A 20,311-nucleotide genomic window follows, 5' to 3' on the forward strand; every position below is an offset into this window, starting at 1 on the left:
TGGGGAAGAGAATATCCCACAAGTAAGGATGACGCCGTGGACCGGACACACCTATGTTGGAGAAAAACATAGTACATTTTCCCCTATGTGAAGAACATTGGAATGTAAAATATTTACAGTACAGACACACTAAAACACATTATTGAATATTAAAATGGAATAAAAATGATTTTTCTTGTTTTTAGGTATTTGACTAGAAAGGGCTCCAAACTATGTGTGTGTGTGTGTGTGTATAAATATATATATTTATGTGTATACATTTGTTTATATGTATATATAAATATATATACACACACACACACACGCATAAATACACATGCATACATATATACACACACACACACACATATATACACACACATCAACTTACACATATTTAGACGTATATATATATATATATATATTATAGCCCTTTGCAGTCAAATACCTTGTCATATACCATATACCTTTTAACCTTTCTAACTTTTTTTTTAAATTTATGTGGCTAGTTTGTGCAACTAATTTTGCGCTCGTGCAGTCGCCATTACTTTCAACTTGTAATACAAGCACAAGTTAATGTAACTTAACTTGTAATCTAGCCCTAAGTATGAAAAGGCTAAGTAATAAAGGTGGAATTAATCTGTTACATGTGTATGTACCCTGGATTTGATGACGCTCAAAATTAGTGTACCTACTAATAGCCAGTGGGCTTTGTGAGTACAAAAAATGACTGCACTTACCCACTCTACCGTGCATACTGGCTGCATAAAAGACTGTTTCCAGTACAGAGCTGATCCAATGCTGTTTACATCATTGGAAATAATCTGTGTGTGGAGGATATTGACGTCCCAACAGGAGGAAACTACAAGACCAGTCCCCGTGACACCTGTGGCAGGTTTGTGACTAAATCCTTCACTGGGAAGGACTCTGTCACTGCTCCATACTCCAATCTCCCCTCTGTCTTCCAGTAGCAGCTATCTGAGGGGAAAATTAGTCTCAAATCTAAAGACCCTCTTAATGAAGAATCTGGAGCATTTCCATTCTTCACCTTCCTCCTGTGGATATAAAGTAAATACTAGAATACCAGAGAGGTGGGAGGCATTAAGTGCTCTTAGACCTTTGGGAATCTTTGCCTCCTCCTTGTGGCCAGGAGTTGTATCCCAGGAGTAATGGCTCGTGGACTCTCGTCACCTTATGAAAAAAATGTTGGCTTTCATGTCCCTTTAAAAGTACTATTAAAGCAACAAATGGTGAAGTGTTAACACTATTCAAAAAACAGAAACCTATTCCTGGCCACTAAAAGTAACCCTGTATGCTAGCACTACACCAACTATTAATCTAGGAATATTTAATGCAGTTCACTGTATACTAATGCTCAATAAACCCTTTATTCAGCCCCCCCTGAAAGCAGATAACTACTTAGAACACAATATGCTAATTTTATCAGGAGTCAGACATTCCAAGCAAATCATATAAAGGAAGTTTATTTATGTTTAAAAAGATCAAGTCATTGTTACATTCCTAAAACAACACATATTTTGTGTTATGATTATTATTACTTGCAATAAGGTGTAACTAAGCTGATAATCTGATCATGAAAACTTGCCATGTAGGTGGCACTTTAGGCTGACAGCTCAGCAATAAACACAAACATATCACATTATCATATGCTTATATATAACAAAATTACTACATTAAAGGGATAGTAAAGTCAAAATAAAGGATCACTTAACACAGTAGATTTGCATAATTAATACATGCATAATAAAAAGACAATGCAAAAACACTTAGTTTGAATTTCAAATGAGTAGTAGATGTCAAGGTTAGTTCACTTTTCCTTCCTATTGCATCATGTGACAGCCATCAGCCAATCACACAATGCATATACGTATAATCTGTAAATCTTACACGTGCTCAGTAGGAGCTGGTGCTACAGAAATATGGAATAAGATTGCTGTCAAAAATGCAAGTGTGTGTACATAACTTGTACATACAAAGAAATAAAAATCTAAATTTTCAAATACAATTTTTTTTTGGAAATACAATTTTATTTTTAGAATACAAATCTTTAATAACAAATACAATTATTTTTTTTGGAAGTTCAATTTTGTTTTTTGGAAGTACAATCTTATTTTTTGGAAATACACTTGTGTTTTGGAAATACAATATGATTTTTTCTTTGGAAGTACAATTCCCGTATTTGTCAAAACAGTGTAAAAAATAAATCTAGTTCCCATTTTGCTAAATGACTTGTGATGTCACAGCATTCACTTTGTTTGCTTGGGAAGTAGCTGCTCTTTTGCTTTCAATGAAATGTGGAGAAGAAAAGCTGCTAATATAAAAGCTGTGATTAAATCATCAAAATCAATATCCTTAAGTTCATTATTATTATTATTATTATAAAACAAGGTAGAAAAAGCACTTTGGGCATGTTCAGCCATGTTGTATGTTACATGATAAATGTTACATTTTTTACCTGAGATGATGATGTGCTGGAATTGTCAGCCAGTTCTCCACATTTAATTGAAAGCAAAAGAACAGCTACTTCCCTGGCACATACAGAAGTGAATGCTGTGACCTTACAGGTCCTTCAGCAAAATGGGAACTAGATTTATTTTTTACACTGTTTTGACACATACTGGAAGTGTAATTAAAAAAAAATAAAGAGTTGAATTTGTAACTAAAGATTTGTATTCTAAAAAAAAAATGTATTTCCAAAAAATAAATAAATAATTGTATTTGAAAATTTAGATTTGTATGTCAAAATGTATATACAAAGGTAAAGAATCACACACGCTTGCCATTTTTGACAGAAATCTTATTCCATACAGAAAGTGTGCATTTAAAAAGATTGTGCACATTTAGATAATGGAATTGGAAAGATGTTTAAAATTGTGTGCTCTATCTGTATCATGAAAGTTTAATTTTGACTTGACTGTCCCTTTAAACTGATTCAGAGCATAATATTTTAAACAACTTTCCAATTTATTTCTATTATTATTAGCTATTTATTACTTTGGAAAGTGCAGTCTTTTCTATTCTTTTGAAGAGTAAACCCAGGTAGGCTGATAGGAGCTCAAGAGCGTCTTTAGCCTTCTATGGTGAACGTGTTTGCAACAATACATAACAATTTATAATCAATGTTGCAAACAATGCTAACTGATGGCTAAAGACACGTGCACGTTCCTGAAATCACCTAGGATTACTTTTTTAAAAAGTATAGCAAGGGAACTAAGCAAATTTGATAATAGAATTACATTGGAAAGTTTACAAATGTGCTCTATACAATCCATTTAAGTTAAATTTTGACTTTACTGCCCAGTTAAAAATAAAATACATATATAGATATATTCTCTTAAAAGTACATACATTATTAGCTGTAACACACTGTTTACATCAATAGTAATATACAACCATGCATGTTAATAATTCATATGGATTTCTACATTTATATTATATAGTTTCTTTTCTATAGACAACTGTTTAAAACACAGGTACAATTTCACTTAGAAAATCAAACATATTCACAACAATTTTTGTTAACAATTACATTATTTATGAGGAAGGAGTGAAATTCTAACAACATTTTCACTTTTGTAATTAATATTTGGACCAATGTTTATCTCAAGAGCTAACTAAACGGAACCAGAACTTATGAAGTGCCTTACTCTCTGTAATAGTTAGTTCATTCAAATTAAATAACATGGTTGAGGAAAAACAATGTTTAAAGTAGTGTTTTCAAATTAAACATAAATACCTTTATTGCTATGATAGTTATAGATGGGTACTGTTTGCCATGTATTTTGGAGAATTAAAAAGCAATAACTGTGTGTATTCTATCATTTGGATAACACTGCCTTGGTTTTGAATGACATATTACCACAATGATCACAATCACAAGTGGATGCACATGAATACTATCTCCCAAAGAGACATGCTGCTACATTTCAAGAAAGATCATAGAATAGGACAATCTTGTGTGAACAGAGAGTATTTTAAAACCACATACATTTGACGCATATTGCTTTGTTCAAATTCTGTTGATGATAATGTCAGTTTTCCTAGTGCACAGGCAAGGATTTTTTTTCTGTTGCAAAGTATAACAGACATATAAGACTTAGTGCAATGGAACTGGACGAAATGTAACAACTGGCATAGTAAAATGTTTTTCAAGATGCTAGATGCCAGATCCATGAAGGTCATGTCCTCCTGGGCTTTCATTTTTGTGCTCTGTGTATGAAACAATTCAATTTGGTGTGAGAGGATTAAACTCAATACAGAATCATTTAGGGCTGCAACAACTAATCTGTAAAATTGGTAATAAAAAAAGTTGCGATTAGATGGTCTGCGATTAGTTGGTCAGTTGCACGGCACCAGCTGCTTCACTCCACATGGTATTGTGCAAAATAAGGTATTTATTAATTTGTTTCTATCCGATTAATCAGCTGATTTTTATCCGATTAATCGGATGGAAAAAATATAAAAAAATGAATACCACAATACCATGTGAAGGAGTTGATTGGAGTGAAGCAGCTGGTACCGATTAGTTGTTGCAGCCCTAGAATCATTACAAAATGCAGGACAAAGTGCAGGCCACTGGATGGAAGCTAGATGATATCTGTCTCTCTTTCGATGCCAACATACTTTAGGGCATCTGCCTGGCTGTACCTACAAAAGAAAAACAAACAAACTGCCAACAAAAAGTATTCAGAATATTTAGTTTAAGTTTAGCAAAGGAGTTAAAGGGACACTAAACCCACATTTTTTTCTTTCATAATTCAGATGGAGTATGCGATTTTAAACAACTTTTTAATGTACTCCTATTATCACATTTTCTTCATTCTCTTTGTATCTTTATTTGAAAAGCAGTAATGAAAGTTTAGGAGCTAACCCATTTTAGGTTCAGCACTTGAAAAGCGCTTGCTGATTGGTGGTTAAATGTAGCCACAAACGCTATCCAGGGTGCTAAACCAAAAATGGGCCGGCTCCTAACCTCTCATTCCTGCTTTTTCAAATAAAGATGCCAAGAGAACAAAGAAAAATTGATAACAAAAGTAAATTAGAAAGTTGCTTAATATTGCATGCTCTATCTGAATCACAAAAGAAAAAAATTGGGCTTAGTATCCCTTTAATGTTGGGAACATTATAAGGGAATTAAACAACAGATACTGATACCTGTAGTCAAAGAATAATTCCTCCCCTGCCTGGATGGCTCTTTTGGCAAAGATACCGATGCGGTGGTCTCCATTCACCATAACCACTGAAACAACACACAAAAAAGGTCATAAATAGACTTTGACCCATGTTTGTAACTTTAAAACCGATTATATGAGCTATCACCTCTACTGAAAGGCTAAAGAGACAAATACAAATAATGTATACCACGCACAGTTCTTGTGTTTATGTTGTTTTCAGAAACACGTTGGAACTCTGTAGTGAGTGATGCAACAGATTTTATTAGATTCTTACTTGTTACACACTGCAGCACTCTGGGAGATTGTTTGATATACCACTTTGTGGATGGGCTGTTGTAGCTTAAGAAGCTTCCACTTCAGAATAGCATTACTTACAGTTGATCAGGCTGATCTAGTAGTGCAGAAATTTCACAAACTGACCTGTAGCAAAAGTGGCATAGACAGTACCATGTCTAAAGTTACTGTGCTCTTCACTAACACCCATTGTACTCACAATGGGCTCGCTTCCATTGAGCCGTAATTTGGTTTGCGTGCACTCGCAAACCGTTAAATATACGGTCGGAAGCAATATCGTTTATCGACTGCTTTCAATGGCGCCTTGTACCTCAATATCGGCAGCCGGAAAAAACTTTGCGTCCCATAGAAATTAATAGAAGCTGTTAATCGATAAATTATACCAGGTTTCCAATGAAAGTGTTAACCGTTAATTCACTGTTGGAGGCTGTCGATACATTGAGAAATATTACACCAAGCTCAACTAGGTGTAAAGGAGGAAAAAGGAGTTTTTTGAGGCCCGTTTCTCATTGAAATGGCAAATCCTGTAAACATTTATAAGTGTTTCAATGTACAAATAACATTATATATGCTACATTTATTGGTCCTATGTATAGGAATATTTGCACCCATGTTTTCATTGAAATATCAATATGTTTGTACATAGAAAAATAGATGCAAGCATACACCGCCTATTCCAAATGAAACCTTTGCCCAGGGATGCTATATATATTCTCAATACATATATAAATATAATTATATCTAATAATAATCTTCGCCTACATGTATATATGTATGATAATTGTATATATATCTTTGACATATATAAATCATATAATTACAATAATTACTTTTAATTGTTACGATAAAGGCTGATATATTTAAATTGAAAAATATTCTAACTACATTCAGTGTCTTTGAATTTCCGATATGTAACTACATATATGTTGAAATTATAGTTTATATCAAAAATAAAAGTCATGAGTAAGTATATACTTACAAACTGCTTATTAAAGTAAAGATTAGAGAAGTTGAAGCTAAGCCCTACCCCCCACATGTTATTCATTGCAATCACCAGTTTCACATATGTTAACCAGCAACACACAGCTATAAAAAAGACCACACCTAGCCTAACCTCAGAACAGATATTTCAAAATGCAGGGTGTGAGAGAAGCTGACAATGCTGAAGGTAGACAGCGTAGGCCTGACATCCCCAGAGTGAGGCTGGATATAGTAACCCTGAATGAGCAGCAGGTGGTTGAAAATTTCAGGCTCACCAGGGAGAAAATATATCAGTTATATGCCCTGTTGCAAGACAGGCTGGAAAGCCAGGGCTATTCAAGTAGGACTGTCCCTGGAATGTAGAGCTGCAACAACTAATCGTCATAATCGATAATAATTGATTATGAAAATAGTTGTCAACGAATCTCATAATCGATTAGTTGCTTTGCAATTAGTTGGTTTGTGCACAGCACCAGCTGCTTCACTCCAATGAACTCCTGCACATGGTATTGTGTTTTATGGTTATGTCCTTAGCCTAAAGGACGCCTACTTTTCACTTTTTCAGGACAGTATACGTTTACAACTACCCCTGGCTTATGTGCAGATATAATACTCATCATTTGGATTGTTTATATTAAATCTGGTGATTTGGAACTATGCTTTGCATGATATAGTGCTGAGCTTGTTGTTTACACCTAGCCCTAGATTGATGGGAGTAATTTAAATTGATGTGCACTATTATCTGTTTGCACAATTATTAACGTATTGCTTGCTATTGCTGATTATATGTGCTGTATAAATAAATGTGTAAGGCTTTGTCCTGTTATTGATATACAGTCCTTAGCGCTTTTGATTTTTATTGTTTTTTTTATATTTTTAATAAATTGTGATAATATGTACCAGATTCAACCTTTATAAGTATATATTCGTTATTTTTAGAGCGGACTAGATATTTCCCCTAACCTTATAGCTGGTTATTTACCATTGCATATAGATATTAAAGATATTTTTATGTTAGATTGAAGTCAAGGGTTACTTTATTGAGAGGACCCTTGCCAAGGTAGAAAACACTTAGCATTGGTGAAGAGCTAACAAAGATAAATACCTCACTTCGGTGAAATTGGCAAAACCCTACTTATACACCTCAACAGCCTTTTCTCTGCTGCAGGAAATATAGCTGCAAACAGAGAACCAGCCTTAGCCAGAAGCATGTGGACATGTTGAGATTTTTGCATTTCAATGCAAAGTTTCTGAAAGAGTGAATAACAGAATGTTATTAACAGTGATAGTCTAACTCTTTCTAGTTCTACCTCTTTTCTAACAGTTTGTGGTTTTGTTTAATTATAAAACTGTGCTCTGCTGCTTAAAAATTGAAGAAACAGTTGTGTTAATGTAAAGTTTTAGTCTGAAGTTTATATTTGTAACACTCATTATGTGGATTTTATTTAAAACATAGAAAACTATTATTGATTCTCTTTTTATCCGATTAGTCGATTAATCGAAAAAATAATTGGCCGATTAATTGATTATGAAAATAATCGTTAGTTGCAGCCCTACTGGAATGACCAAATTACTAGGAGCACTTAATTTTTTGGCTTCTGAATCATTTCAGGTGACAGAGGGCATTGTAACTGTGGTGCATAAGGCCACCTTTTCAAAGCATTTCTCACAAGTGCTTGATGGAATTTATGACATATGCAGGAATTTTACTTTTTCACCAATTTCGTTATCTTTCTTATTTTAATTATGTATTTAAGTTTAGGAGGCATTCCATTTAATGTTCAGCACCTGTGTTGCACTTGCTGATTGTTGGCTACATTTAGACAACAATCATCAAGCGCTCCCCATGTGCAGAATCAAAATGGGTAGATTCATAAGCTTACATTTCTGCTTTACAAAATTACAAATGATAATGAAGTTAAATTGATAATAGGAGTACATATTTAAGTATATAAATACTGCATGCTCTGATTCACGATTTTAATTTTGAATAGATTATCCCTTTAAGAAATATGTCAAATCATCATTTTATAGAGACAAATACAGATATAATAAAATCATTAAAATAAACATAGATTATCAATACATACAATCCCCTGAAATTGCACACTTGTTTATGTTTATCATGAAGATGAGTTTTATTATTACAAATTTACCCTCATTCATCTGTTATTTTCAATGTGCAAATCATTGAACATATTTATTCAATAAAAAAACAATGACACATTAAAGTATAATGTGGCATATTACTAATATTTTTTCATTTTTTATGATGATGAATAATAATGCACAGAGTACCAGAATTAAGTAGGTGTTTTGTTATAATAATGTAATATGTATAATAAGCCTTTCCCGTAAATGTTTTTTTTTTTATAAAATAATTTTTATTGAGGTTATATATGTGTGGTATAGCTTATACGATGTAAAATGAATACACATTATAAAGACTTAGCATCACACTCAAAAATACAAAAACTTTGTGAGGGGAGGCTGAAAAGTACCTTCTCTCTTAAAACCTCATTTTTACAGAGGTCACCTTTTGTTTACATATTCTCATTGGGTCTTTCTGACTGTTCCACAATAAACAATAAAGGCGTGACCTTTGAGATAACAGTTTAGTCTACTAAGGCACCTCGTCAGTACAGTATTACAGACTCTTGTGGGGGGAGATGTCAAGTCTCCCCTCTGCTTAAATATATTAATACCGTGAGGTAGTCCAGCTTCCTCCGCACCTAGCTTGTCTGGGGGGGGGGGGGGGGGGGGCTAAAAGGTCGCATATCGGGAATCATCTAGGGTCTGGTACAGCATAAGGGGTAGGGGTTTAGGGGGTCTCATCTGTTGGCAACTATTCTAATCTGACTTTAACTGTCTGTGTTCTCTAAAGACATAGTTTTCCATATTTTTGATATGGTTTACACAGTCCACTACTCCCTGCCATCTGGGGGGTTGGCTCTTTTTCCAATTTCTAGCGATAAGCAAGTAGTGGAGAGGAGAATACACAAGAGTAGGCTTTGTTTGGGCTTGGGGAATCTGTCTATACCTAAGTGTAATATTGCAAGGGTCGGAGTTAGGGCTTCCGATAAGTCTAGGTTGTTACAGGTCTTTTCTACTTTGCGCCAATAGCTTTCCAGTTTTGGACACGTCCACCAGACATGGAGGGGGGTCCCCAGCTCATTGGTGAGTGATCAGGGAAGATTTTCTGCAATTTTGTTGGCACCAAGTGCCACCTTGTAATTATTTTGAAATACAACTCATAAAGAGTAACACAATGGGTAGCTTTTTTCGTTATGCTAATTGCCCTGTTCCATGTTTCTGGTGTGTATGTCAGTTGTAGGTCCCTCTCCCAGGCCTCCATGTGTATCATTTTGGGGGCGATCAGTTCCTCAATTAAGCACTTATAATGTACTGAAAGGGGTTTGTATAGTTGGAGGTTCATCTCCCATCGTGATTCCCCATAGTGTGTCCTCTAAGAAGCCCCAGGACTTCATCAAGGTCCACAATCTCAGTAGATCAAATTGAAATCTGGGGGTCAACGTGAGTAGTGTCAGCATATCTGTGTGTGACCGTAACTGTTTGTTGCAGTAAAAGTCTTTCAAGGAGGTTACGTCTGTACTGGCCCATGTATTGAGGTGTGTGTAAGGTAGGCCTAGTAATAGTCCACGTATGGAATGTATAGGTGAGGGGTGTGGGGCAATGAGCTTTTTGTGTCGCACTTTAACCCAAGTCTCTTGACATCCCTTAATTATACTATTAGCAATGTGGATTTTGGATTGCCAATGCGGGGGAAGCCAGAGCAGATCTTCTAAGGTGACATATACTGGCAGCGTGGCCTACTCCAGGTCTCTCCATCTAGTTGGGGGAAGATCACTTCCCCATGCAGTAACGTGAGTTATCATCACTGCCTCATGGTACATCTTTATATTAGGTAGGCCTATACCTCCTCCCTCGGTTGGAGCTTGGAGTATATGGGCCGTCACATGGGGCCTTTTGTTGTGCCAGGTATAGGAGTTAAATAGGGCTTGGAATTTCCGAATCAAGGTTGCTGAGATCGGGATAGGGATACAGCGAAATAAATAACTGAGCTTGGGGAGGATCATCATTTTGAGGGCCGCAACCCTGCCCCATCCAAGATATCTCTCCATACCTCTTGGAATTAAGTTCGGATGTAATCTCTGTCAGTAGGGTCTCATAATTTTCTTTGATAGTTATAGATTTTATATGAGAGAGGAAGACACCTAAATGGCGAACTCCCGTAGTGGACCACTTGAAGGAGTAGAGAAGTTGAATAGCCTCCCGTTCACTCGGTGGAATGTTTATGGAGTATGCCTCTGTTTTGCCCACATTAATCTTATAATAAGAGAGTTCGCCGAATTGCTTCAGCAGGAGTATCAATGGGGGGAGGGAGTCTAGGGGCTCTGTAAGGAAGACCGTAAGGTCGTCTGCAAACAGTGCCAATTTCTGTGCAGTGTTGTGTATCCTTTCCCGTATATGTTTATTGTATGTCAATAACAACTCAATAAATAGTTTTAAAAAAAAAAAAAAAAAAAATATTTATAAAATATATGTAATATTATGTCTGCTAAAGCAGAGAATACATTTGCAATATCTATACTATAACTGCGTTTGTAACGCGTCCGTCGGTGTCGCCAGTTGCGCACGCATCCTCAAAGGAATGTTAGCAGCGCGAGGCAGGCAACAAAATTCACCTGGTTGCAGCAAAGCTGCATCCAGGTGGATTCAGAAAATGGCAGGGTACCACCCTGGCATTTTTGGAATCCACCGAGATGCAGCGAAGGCAAACGGAGCATTACAAAAAAAATATATAACCGCCCGCAATAAGTATTAAAAAAAAAAAAAAAAAACTAACCGCCCGCAATAAGTATTAAAAACAAAAATCTAATTGCCCGCAACAACTATTTAAAAAAATAAACTAACCGCCCGCAATAAGTATTTAAAAAAATAATAATAACCTAATAAAATTATTAACCCCTAAATCCACCAACCCTAACATCGCAAACTACCTAATACATCTATTAACCCCTAATCCGCCAACACCCCACAACACATTAAACCTAATTTACCTATTAACTCTTACACAGCCAACCCCCACAACGCAAAAAACGAATTTAATGACTAAGCCCCCTAACCTAACACCCCCTAAATTAACCCCTTAATTACATTTAAAAAACACTACATTTTACTACAGTTTAGGTTTAATTTTATTATTTTTGATAGCGTTGTTTATTTTTACTTTTTTATTTTTTGTAGCTTGGGTGGGGTGGGGGGGGGGGGGGGTTGCATTTTTAACACATAGACTGCTAGTTTAGAATATTAACCAAAATACATAAGTGCTAAATATTACTTTCTTCAAGAGATTTGAAGTATTGTCTTTAACATGGAGTTATTGAAAAAATGTAAGTGTTTTGTGCATTGGTCAATTAAAATGTATTAATCACCTATATCATGGCAATCACATATATGTTGTGCATACATCAGTGCTTAAATATCATAGAGATGCATTTCTCTAATGCATCTCTATGATATTTAAGCACTGATGTATGCACAACATATATGTGATTGCCATGATATAAATTAGTCTAAATATTTAATATTATTCTTGACAAAAAGGAGTGCATTAGTCATGATAGGTATAGGTTTCAGATATTACATTCCACACATGACTATAAGCATGAATGCAAGGTATTTGGCCATAGCAACAGGAAGGATTATTTACTATTCAACTCTTCTACAACCGGATAACCCTTATTAGCTTCATCTGAAGGAGCAAACAACATACGCTCGTGGAATATTAATCATAACATTTACACATGCCACGTTGACTACTGTTAGATTGCATATACTGTATTGATTTATGACACGTATCCTCAAGTATTCTTAAAATGGCATAATATTCTCGATAGAAGTACAAGTACAATTACACCAACAATGTACACCTGCATATTAATTGACATCATTTTAAATAAAAATGAATAAAGCTGTTAATGTTTTGCAAATGAACAGCTAGTAAAAAAATATAGAACTATATTTTCAAATTTGGATTTGAAAAATATATGCATATTTATGAGATGGAAATCACACTTAAAAAAGTGCTTCATACAAAAAATTAGATATTATATATCTGTAAATAATTTAAAAAGAAAAAAATTGATTAATGCCTGCGGCGGGATTTGTACTTTGGAGGAGAGGTACTTGGGGTGGGAGTGTGGCGTCTTGTGCGACGCACATCAGCTGACTGGGAGGCTAAAAAATGCGATTCAGGGTCCTGCAGGGAGATGACAAAGGATGCAAGTGAGGAAGGAGTTTGAGGCCTATCTGTGAGCCTCTCCACTGCCTCTGTCAGGCGGACGAGTGAGGCATTATGGATGTCCATCTGGCACTGTAGCCTCCTAAAATCATGCTGCTGCTGGAGCCTGGTCAGCCTAAGCTCCCTGTGAATGAGCCACAGTAGAGCATCCTGCTGGGACTGTGCAGGAATATTGGATTCCATGGGGGGGGACTTGTGGCTCCATAGGTGTCTCCGGCACATATTCCTTGCTCTGTGTGGGGTTGTCGTCACTCAGTCTTGGGGACTGTGAGGGTGGCTTAATATCCAATTGAGGAAAGACAGTGGTGGGTGGTGATTGTTGCTGTGGTGGCGGTGGTGGTGGCAGCATTTGTTATGCCATGGGAGGGTGCTGGATCTGCTGCTGAGGAGGCATATAGTACAGATGCTGTGATAGAGGATGCATCTGAAACTGTGTTGGTGGAGGATGCATCTGATACTGTGGTGGTGGAGGATGCATCTGATATGTACTCACAGATGAATATGGGGATGTGGCAGGAACATTTTCAACCTCATAGGTCAGTGGCTGTTGCTCATCCCATTCAAGCATGCTGAGATAGGAGTATCCAGCTTCAATCACATCCCCCTCCTCCTCACTGAATTCTGGAACATCACTGGCCTCCGGTCTTGTTGAGGACTCATACTCATGTTCCGATTCTAAAACATAAATTGTTATGATTAATAAATCTGATGAAACATGTTACATTTGAAAATCAAACATATATATATATATATATATATATATATATATATATATATATATATATATATATATATATACATAAATACAAAACACAGGAATGGACCGCACTCACAGACTGGACTGGGTACACATCCTAAGCCACTGTTAACTCCACAGCCCTGAACACTGACAGACAGCTGCAAAGTTCCCAGCAACCCAGGCAGTTAACCCCCGAGCAACCTGGGTGTCAGGTCCGCAGGGGAGCATTACAATCATTAACACAAAACACAAAAAACCCAGCACTCACTAGCAGATTCACAGCAATGTTTAAAAGCAAAACTGGGGGAAGTCAGTTACATTTGGCGCCAAAGGATCAAGCCCAGGACCACGACAAGGTCTCCCCCTTCCTGTGTCACCCTGGGAGGTTCCCAGTTGGTTTGTTTGGAAGCATGCATTGTGTGGTTGCTGGTTAGGGTCCCAGGAAGGGGGAGACCTTGTCGTGGTCCTGGGCTTGATCCTTTGGTGCCAAATGTAACTGACTTCCCCCAGTTTTGCTTTTAAACATTGCTGTGAATCTGCTAGTGAGTGCTGGGTTTTTTGTGTTTTGTGTTAATGATTGTAATGCTCCCCTGCGGACCTGACACCCAGGTTGCTCGGGGGTTAACTGCCTGGGTTGCTGGGAACTTTGCAGCTGTCTGTCAGTGTTCAGGGCTGTGGAGTTAACAGTGGCTTAGGATGTGTACCCAGTCCAGTCTGTGAGTGCTGTCCATTCCTGTGTTTTGTATTTACATAGGGGAGGTTACAAAAGCCTGTGTCACCCTGGGAGGTTCCCAGTTGGTTTGTTTGGAAGCATGCATTGTGTGGGTGCTGGTTAGGGTCCCAGGAAGGGGGAGACCTTGTCGTGGTCCTGGGCTTGATCCTTTGGCGCCAAATGTAACTGACTTCCCCCAGTTTTGCTTTTAAACATTGCTGTGAATCTGCTAGTGAGTGCAGGGTTTTTTGTGTTTTGTGTTAATGATTGTAATGCTCCCCTGCGGACCTGACACCCAGGTTGCTCGGGGGTTAACTGCCTGGGTTGCTGGGAACTTTGCAGCTGTCTGTCAGTGTTCAGGGCTGTGGAGTTAACAGTGGCTTAGGATGTGTACCCAGTCCAGTCTGTGAGTGCGGTCCATTCCTGTGTTTTGTATTTACATAGGGGAGGTTACAAAAGCCTGTGTCACCCTGGGAGGTTCCCAGTTGGTTTGTTTGGAAGTATGCATTGTGTGTGTGCTGATTAGGGTCCCAGGAAGGGGGAGACCTTGTCGTGGTCCTGGGCTTGATCCTTTGGCGCCAAATGTAACTGACTTCCCCCAGTTTTGCTTTTAAACATTGCTGTGCATCTGCTAGTGAGTGCTGGGTTTTTTGTGTTTTGTGTTAATGATTGTAATGCTCCCCTGCGGACCTGACACCCAGGTTGATTGGGGGTTAACTGCCTGGGTTGCTGGGAACTTTGCAGCTGTCTGTCAGTGTTCAGGGCTGTGGAGTTAACAGTGGCTTAGGATGTGTACCCAGTCCAGTCTGTGAGTGCGGTCCATTCCTGTGTTTTGTATTTACATAGGGGAGGTTACAAAAGCCTGTGTCACCCTGGGAGGTTCCCAGTTGGTTTGTTTGGAAGCATGCATTGTGTGGGTGCTGGTTAGGGTCCCAGGAAGGGGGAGACCTTGTCGTGGTCCTGGGCTTGATCCTTTGGCGCCAAATGTAACTGACTTCCCCCAGTTTTGCTTTTAAACATTGCTGTGAATCTGCTAGTGAATGCTGGGTTTTTTGTGTTTTATATATATATAAATATATATTATTCCTATAAAAACTAAAACAATTGATTAATAAACATATGTAAAATAGGAACATTCTATATTCTGTATTACACATGTGCATGATTACATTGATATTTCAAGCACAAAGCCTATGTATATTTCTGATGTTAACATATATTTATTACAAATAAAACATTTATTACATATGATATTTAATATTCACCTTCATGGACCTCTTTATCTGGCTCTGATGTGTCCATTGTCTCTTTGCATCACAGGACAGCTTCACCAGAGATGACATTAGACAGCATCTCCTCCCATGACTTCAGATGAATCCGCTTACTAGGAACACCACCTGTCCCACGTGCATATTTAGCTTGCTGTGCCATCTTCGCCTTGGTTTCCCTCCTGCAGTCGTGGTAGCGATGTTTTATGCTAGCAGTAAAACGATTGTGTCCTAAGCAGCTGACTGACACTCGTATCTCCTCCCACAACTTATTCCGGACACTCGCCCTCAGGTTAGGGTTCTCCAGCAGAGGTGCCCTCTCCATGTAGGCCTCAACAAGAGCCTCCTTCTCCTCCTCTGAGTACCTCTCCTCTTTTAGCCTGCCCTTCACCCCTGAAGGGCCAGCAGACACAAACTCTCCCTCCTGTGACTGGGGACCAGCCCTCTCTCCCTCCTCTGTCCCTGCAGGCTGTGACAGGCTACCACCAACCCCACCCCCACTTGCCACAGTCTGCCAACTCTCCCTCTTCTTTGTGTGCCTAGTTGAGGTTGACTTCTCCTCTCTCCTCCCACCTCCACTCTTCCACCCTCTCTCCTTCAATCCTCTGCCAGGGTTTGAGGAAGGACAAATCCTTTACCCAAACCTTGGCCCCCTAGACCTGCCCATAATACTCCCTATTTCCACCCTCCCCCTCCCTCTATCCCCCCTCTCCACTGCCTTCCCCTAGCCACCCTCTTGCCAACTCCACTAGGCCTATCCATCCTTCTACTTCCTCTCTAACTCTAACCTAACACTAAAGTCCCTAGCTTACCTACCTACACTAATTCACCTAACTAAACCCTAAATTAAATATCCCCAAAACGAACTACCTAACCTATCTAGACCCTAACTATCTCTAATCTATATCCCTGCAAAAAAAAAATGTGGGGGTGAAATTAAACAAAGGGATGTAAATGAAAAAAGGGATGGACTAAATAGTGAAATATTATTTTTTTTTAATATAAAATATGATAGATTAGAAAAAAAAATAAAAAAATATGGTATGTAAATTAAAAAAGGGATGGGCAAAATGTATAAATGAATAAAAGAAAAATAAAGTTATGTAGTGGTTAAGGGAAGGGTAGTTAAAGGGGAGATGGGAAGTAGGATAGGTGTTAAATGAAATGGGTAATAAAGGAAGATGGGGATATGGGGGGGGGGGTTAATGAAATGAAAAATAAATGTGAATGTGTTTGTATCAAATAAAAGTGTGTGTGTGTGTGTGTATAAACTAATGTGTGTTAATTAACTAATGTATGGGTGTGTTCCTAATAATATATGAGGCCTACAATAAGAATATATGAAAATAAAATATCAAACTCTCCACTAACTCTCAAACAACTCTCAAAACCACCAAACTCCTACCAGCGCAACTAGCTCCTGTGTCTCTCTCTCTAGAGGCGATCACAGGTAAAGAGCACAGGCGCAAACCGTTATTCTTATAGACAGAGTTCGGGTTACCATGGCAATTCACTTGTTATGGCGCGCTTTTCGTCGAATCCGACATCGGTTGGCAGCGCAAACTTACGTAATGTTAAAAAGAGCGGCTACACGCAACACGCTATTGTTTTGAATGAAACCTGGTACAAAAATAGAGCTGTAAATTACTTTTAGCTATCGGCCGCTTCGGTAGCTTACAGCTCAATGGAATTTTTAATGGCATTTTTAAGGGCTCAATGGAAGCGAGCTCAATGTTTGTCTATGGAGATTTCATGGCTATGTGTTACCTGTTAGCAAAGGATATGGCTGAAAGAACTGAACTAAATTATTAGTAGGGGCGTACACATACTTTGACCATATCGTGTATCTAAAAAGTGTTTGTACCCCCCAAAAAATATTTTGAATATATTGGTGCTGCATAAATATTCATTTAGATGACAAAATCATATACATCCAATACCATCACTACCTGTTTGTGGATTGTGGTCTAGAAAAACTAGGAGGGGGACAATAGTCTATTGGTACAGACATATGGGTGTTTGCAGCCATAGATATCAGTCACTCACCTTTAGCATAGCAATTAGGGTTCACAGAATGATTTGCAAAGCGGATTTTGTTTCCTTTCCGAGTTGCATCAACAACAAAATCTGTTAGGAGAAAAAAAAGGACAATTATATGCAACCACTGCTGTAAAAAATCGCTTAGAAAAAAATTATCTTACAAGCCGTCTGTCATCTCGTTGGGTCATGTTAAAGGGACATGAAACCCAAAAGTTTTCTTTTATGACTTAGGAAGAACATATAATTTTAAACAAGTTTCCAGTTTACTTCTATTATCAAATTTGCTTCTTTCTCTTGGTATCATTTGTTGAAGGAGCAGTAGTGCACTACTGGTTTCTAACTGAACAAATGGGTGAGCCAATGATATTTCGGTATATATATGCAGCCGCCAATCAGCAGCTAGAACCTAGGTTCTTTGCTGCTCTTAAACTTACCTAGATAAACCTTTCAGCAAAGGATAACAAGAGAAGAAAGCAAATTTAATAATAGAAGTAAAATGCAAAGTTGTTTAAAATTGTATGCTCTTTCTGAATCATGAAAGATAAAATTTGGGTTTCATGTCCCTTTAACTACAAAGTATGGAAAAGATTTGTTCTCATAGCTGTCCTACAAATGATTTATTTTACAAATACAATCAGTTCACCAGTTTATTTACCCCCATACTCATTTACTGTTGTATGTATATTGGATAAAACATGTAATATACTAATCAGATTTTTAAGGAAAGTCAACCTTGTGCATATTGCCAGATATAACTGCCTGCTAAGCAATATCCCTAAATGTTTAGATGAACAGCAATATCTGTAACTACAGTGTAGTTACATGTCATTGCACATGTATTACAAGTTGAAAGTAAAAAGTTAGCACGCAAGCAAAACCCGATCTAACTTCAGGACTTTGGATATCATGACCGCATCAACTTCTTCTCACCATAGACTTCAATGTAGAGTGCTCTTCAAGAAAAACAAACCCTAACACTTATTGATCGCTTGTTAACCCGACACCGCGTTAAAAACCAAGAACGCTAAAAAGTCTAAGGTAGTTATGAATATTTAACATTCACAGAGAAGAAAATTTTCTCTTTATTTAAAAATATTTATTTCTATATATATATATATATGATATTTTTTTTTAATAATATACTAGTTGGTAAGCCTGCCAAGAGGGCAGTCTATGGCCCCTATTTATCAAACGTCTTGCAGACCTGAACCGACAGTGCGGATCAGGTCTGCAAGACCTCGCTAAATGCGGAGAGCAATACACTCTCCGCATTTAACATTGCACCAGCAGCTCACAAGAGCTGCTGGTGCAACGCCACCCCCTGCTGACTCGCGGCCAATGGGCCGCCAGCAGGGGGGTTGATTTCTGACGATTCCTGTCCGTCTGCTCAGAGCAGGCGGACAGGGTTATGGAGCAGCGGTCTTTACACTTTAGACCGCTGCTTCATAACTGGTGTTTCTTGCGAGTCTGAAGACTCGCCAGAAACACTGGCTGTCAAGCTCCATACAGAGCTTGATAGATAGGCCCCAATGTGTTGTTAATAAAAAAAAAATAAAAAAAAATTGAACTACAGAAAAAAAGAAACAAATTATCAAAAATAAAAAAATTAAACCAACAGCTCTTTTGCAGTTACCAAAAATTCTAAGTCCCCCCCCTAAGAGTAAAACCCACCACCCACCAAACCCCCCAAAATAAATAAACCTAACACTAAAAAATATAAACTATCTATTGCCCTGAAAATGGCATTTGTATGGGCATTGCCCTTAAAAGGGCATTCAGCTCTTTTGCTGCCCATCCCTAATCTAAAAAAAAAAATATTTAAAAAAAAAACAAGCTAAGTCTAAGCCCCCAAAATTAAATCTAATATTACAGAAAATAAAAAAAACAAAATTAACAAAGTTTAAAAATTAAACCTAATCCCTATGAAAATAAAAAAGCCCTCCCAAAATAAAAACACCCCCAAATCTAAGAATAAACTGCCCCAAGACAAACAGCTCTTTTTGCAGAAGCATTGCCCCAAGATAAACAGCTCTTTTGCAGAAGAAAAAAGTCTAAGTGCCTCTAACAGTAAGAAACCCCCCCACTCACCAAACCCCCCAAAATAAAAGGGGCTTAGTAATTTAATTATTTGCGTTGTGGGTTTTTTAAAGGGTTAATAGGTTAATTAGGTTTATTGCGATGTGGGGGTTTTGCGTTTTAAGGGTTAATGGGGTAAATAGGGTAAATAGGTTTATTTCGATGTGGGGGTTTAGGGGTTAATGTTAATTATGTTTATTGCGATGTGGGGCTTTTGCGTTTTAGGGGTTAATAGGTTAATCATGTTTATTGCGATGTGGGGGTTTTGCGGTTTAGGGGTTAATAGGGTAATTAGGTTTATTGCGAAATAGGGGTTTTGCGGTTTAGGAGTTAATAGGGTAATTAGGTTTATTGTGATGTGGGTGGTTAACGGTTAAGGGGTTAATTACTTTATTATTTTGCGATGTGTGGGTTTGTGGTGTATGTATTAATACTTTGTGTGGGAGGTTCGGGTCTTTTTTTTGTTATATTTGTGCGGGCGGTGTTTTTTGTTTATTTTGGAAATGCTCCGTTTGCCTTCGCTGCATCCCGGTGGATTCCGAAAATGGCAGGGTGGCATCCTGGTGGATTCTTTTGGCTGCGCGCGCAGCCAAAATTCTGTTGGCTGCCTCGCACTGCCAACATAACATTGAGGATGCGTGCGCAACTGCCGACGGACATTACAAACGCAATTATAGTATAGATTTATCTATCTATCTATCT

General features: G+C 37.8%; 1 protein-coding gene across 6 annotated transcripts in view; it reads right to left on the reverse strand.

The window, feature by feature from the left end:
* Nucleotides 1-1,447: 1,447 nt before the first annotated feature.
* The window catches only part of EZH1 (enhancer of zeste 1 polycomb repressive complex 2 subunit), a 485,968-nt gene continuing 467,104 nt past the window's right edge, over nt 1,448-20,311 (reverse strand). For all 6 annotated transcript variants that reach the window (XM_053699400.1, XM_053699426.1, XM_053699407.1 and 3 more), the window contains 3 exons: nt 17,540-17,620; nt 5,155-5,239; nt 1,448-4,647 (listed from right to left, as the gene is read on the reverse strand). In XM_053699400.1, the coding sequence (XP_053555375.1) occupies nt 4,587-4,647; nt 5,155-5,239; nt 17,540-17,620 (227 nt within the window). In that variant the 3' untranslated portion in view covers nt 1,448-4,586. The remainder of the gene's footprint in view (nt 4,648-5,154; nt 5,240-17,539; nt 17,621-20,311) is intronic.

Source organism: Bombina bombina, chromosome 1 (assembly GCF_027579735.1).
Source record: "Bombina bombina isolate aBomBom1 chromosome 1, aBomBom1.pri, whole genome shotgun sequence".
Taxonomy (NCBI): Eukaryota; Metazoa; Chordata; class Amphibia; order Anura; family Bombinatoridae; genus Bombina; species Bombina bombina.